The following is a 2,231-nucleotide window of genomic DNA, read 5'->3' as shown; positions in this document are numbered from 1 at the left end:
AAACGGGTATTTTATATACTTAGTGGAAATTGTTTTTTACATACATACATCCTCATAAATACTCCCCCCCAACCGCCCTCACCCCCAATCCCCCGCCTCTCCAGCGCGCCCTTCCAGTTGGTACTCACGTGATAGCGATCAAGGGCGATTGCCGTGATGGAAATGGTCGACACGAAGATGGAGGTTGCCTGCAGGGTGCCCACGAGCTTGCAGGTGAAGGGCGTGTCCCCCAGCGGCCAGTACTGCGACAAGAGCTCCATGAGCGTCAGGGGCATGGTGACCAGGCACAGCAGGAGGTCGGAGATCGCCAGGTTGATGATGAAGACGTTCCTCGCCGTCCTCATGGCCGGTTTCCGGATGACGGCCAGGACCACCAGGGAGTTGCCGGAGGCGCCCAACACGATCAGGACGCTGTAGGCGAGGATGAGGGTGTAGTAGGCGGCGTCGCCGACCCGCCTGTTCCTCTCGAACTTGTGCAGCAGGTCGACGTTCAGGCCGCCCGTCACGTTGAAGATGTGGGAGAGGTTGTGCGCGAAGAGGGTGTAGTTCTCGTCCTCGACAAAGGCCATCAGGTCGTTCAGGGCCTCCGAGTCGAAGCTCAGCAGGAAGGGGTCCAGGCTGCCGTGGTAATGCGTCGAGGGCGCCGGCACTGACGACGACGACGACGAAGGAGCCGAAGCCGGGACCGACGGCTCTGCTGGGGGGGCCCCTTCAGAGCCGGCCAGGGGCAGGTGGTAGTCGAAGGTGTGCATGGCTGCAAACGGCTTTTCTATCCGGACGACATGAACTGCCTAAAATCCAGAAGATCGTTGTCACTGAATATTTCCATCTTACTTCATTTCATTCCCTTTCATTTCATTGTTATTTTGTGTTTTTCCGTTTGCCCCCCTGACGCGTTAATTCTTAAGAAACTATAATCCAATAAGAAAGTATATTCCAGTACCACCACCCTCTCTCTCTCTCTCTCTATTTCATTTTTTGGTACTCATGATCTCCGCAAATCGTCAACGCATTGTGGGCAATATTATAATCAAATCATCTACATTACATAGAAACATCAATAACGTTACTATCTCACTGCATTGAAGTTTTCAGGCCAAACGCCAAAAACATTTAAATCGCGTTACTTTTCCGTCATCTCGCATGGAGGTCTGTAAGACACTGACACATTGAAATACTTTACATAGTATTTACACTGCTAAAAATTATCTCAGGAACATCATCACACATTTGTCCGGGATACCCTGTCATCTAGTTACCAACGAAGCACCACATCCACGCAAATATTTACACAAACATGCGGTAGCTGCCTCTGCTGCTGCTGCCGCCCCATTCAAGTCATGCTCCTCGGGAGAAAGTTACGCGTCGCCTTCACTCGTCCAGGGTCTGGTCACATCTGCTGGGCTGGCGAGACTCGACTCAAACTATAAGTAAGCTAGCTGGCTGGCTGGCTGGCGGTGTCTGGCAGCCGCGCTACGGCGACCTGTTGATTATAGAATTGCTATGTTTATAGGTTCCATATGGAGTTGCATAATGACGTTATGTTGACTATACAATATAAGGACGTCCCTGTGTTGGCATCTTAGGTTTATGACGAGGAAATTTTCAATTTATTTTTAATAGAGAGTGAATCCTAATATCGATTTGTCATATTTAGTTAGAGACTGAACCAAAACAGTAGAATCTCATTTTCATGCCTTTGTGATAATTATTGGTCATCTCCACTAGAGCGTGGAACATTTTCATTCTCTTTTCTGTTGTTAGTATTTTACATTTCTTCCTTTAGTTCTCTATCCTCCAAGGCAAATCATTCAAATAACTGACTTTTCAACGATTTTTTTAGTGACGTGAGACTGCTGGACTTATCCCAGTTTTCTAGACCCAGCAGACGAAGGTAATCAATATAGCAGACGGGAATTGTGAATATGTGAACAATAGTCTTGAAGCTACTGTTGCTCTCTCTCTCTCTCTCTCTTTCTCTTCTCTTCATCTCTCTCTATCTCTCTCTCGTATAATTATATATATTATATATATATATATATATAATTATATATATATATATTATATATATATACCTGTGTGTTGTGTGTGGTGTTGCGTGGGTGTGTGTGTGCGTATATATATATATATATATATATTAATAATATATATAATATATATATATATCTATATAATTATATTATATATATATATTTTCTTTTAAGGCATAGTTTTTCTCTAATATTTTAATT

At 44.9% G+C, this 2,231-nt stretch overlaps 1 protein-coding gene across 1 annotated transcript in view; it reads right to left on the bottom strand.

Annotated features, from left to right (window-relative positions):
- LOC135217905 (neuropeptide F receptor-like) overlaps window positions 1-1,386 on the bottom strand; it is a 60,298-nt gene extending 58,912 nt beyond the window's left edge. The window contains exon 1 of the mRNA XM_064253942.1: window positions 129-1,386. Coding sequence (XP_064110012.1) covers window positions 129-752 — 624 coding nt within the window. The 5' untranslated portion in view covers window positions 753-1,386. The remainder of the gene's footprint in view (window positions 1-128) is intronic.
- Window positions 1,387-2,231: the final 845 nt, after the last annotated feature.

The sequence above is a fragment of the Macrobrachium nipponense genome, chromosome 9, assembly GCF_015104395.2.
Source record: "Macrobrachium nipponense isolate FS-2020 chromosome 9, ASM1510439v2, whole genome shotgun sequence".
Classification (NCBI taxonomy): domain Eukaryota; kingdom Metazoa; phylum Arthropoda; class Malacostraca; order Decapoda; family Palaemonidae; genus Macrobrachium; species Macrobrachium nipponense.
Note: the sequence above shows the minus strand (reverse complement) of the source record. Positions and strands in the feature narration are given on the sequence as shown.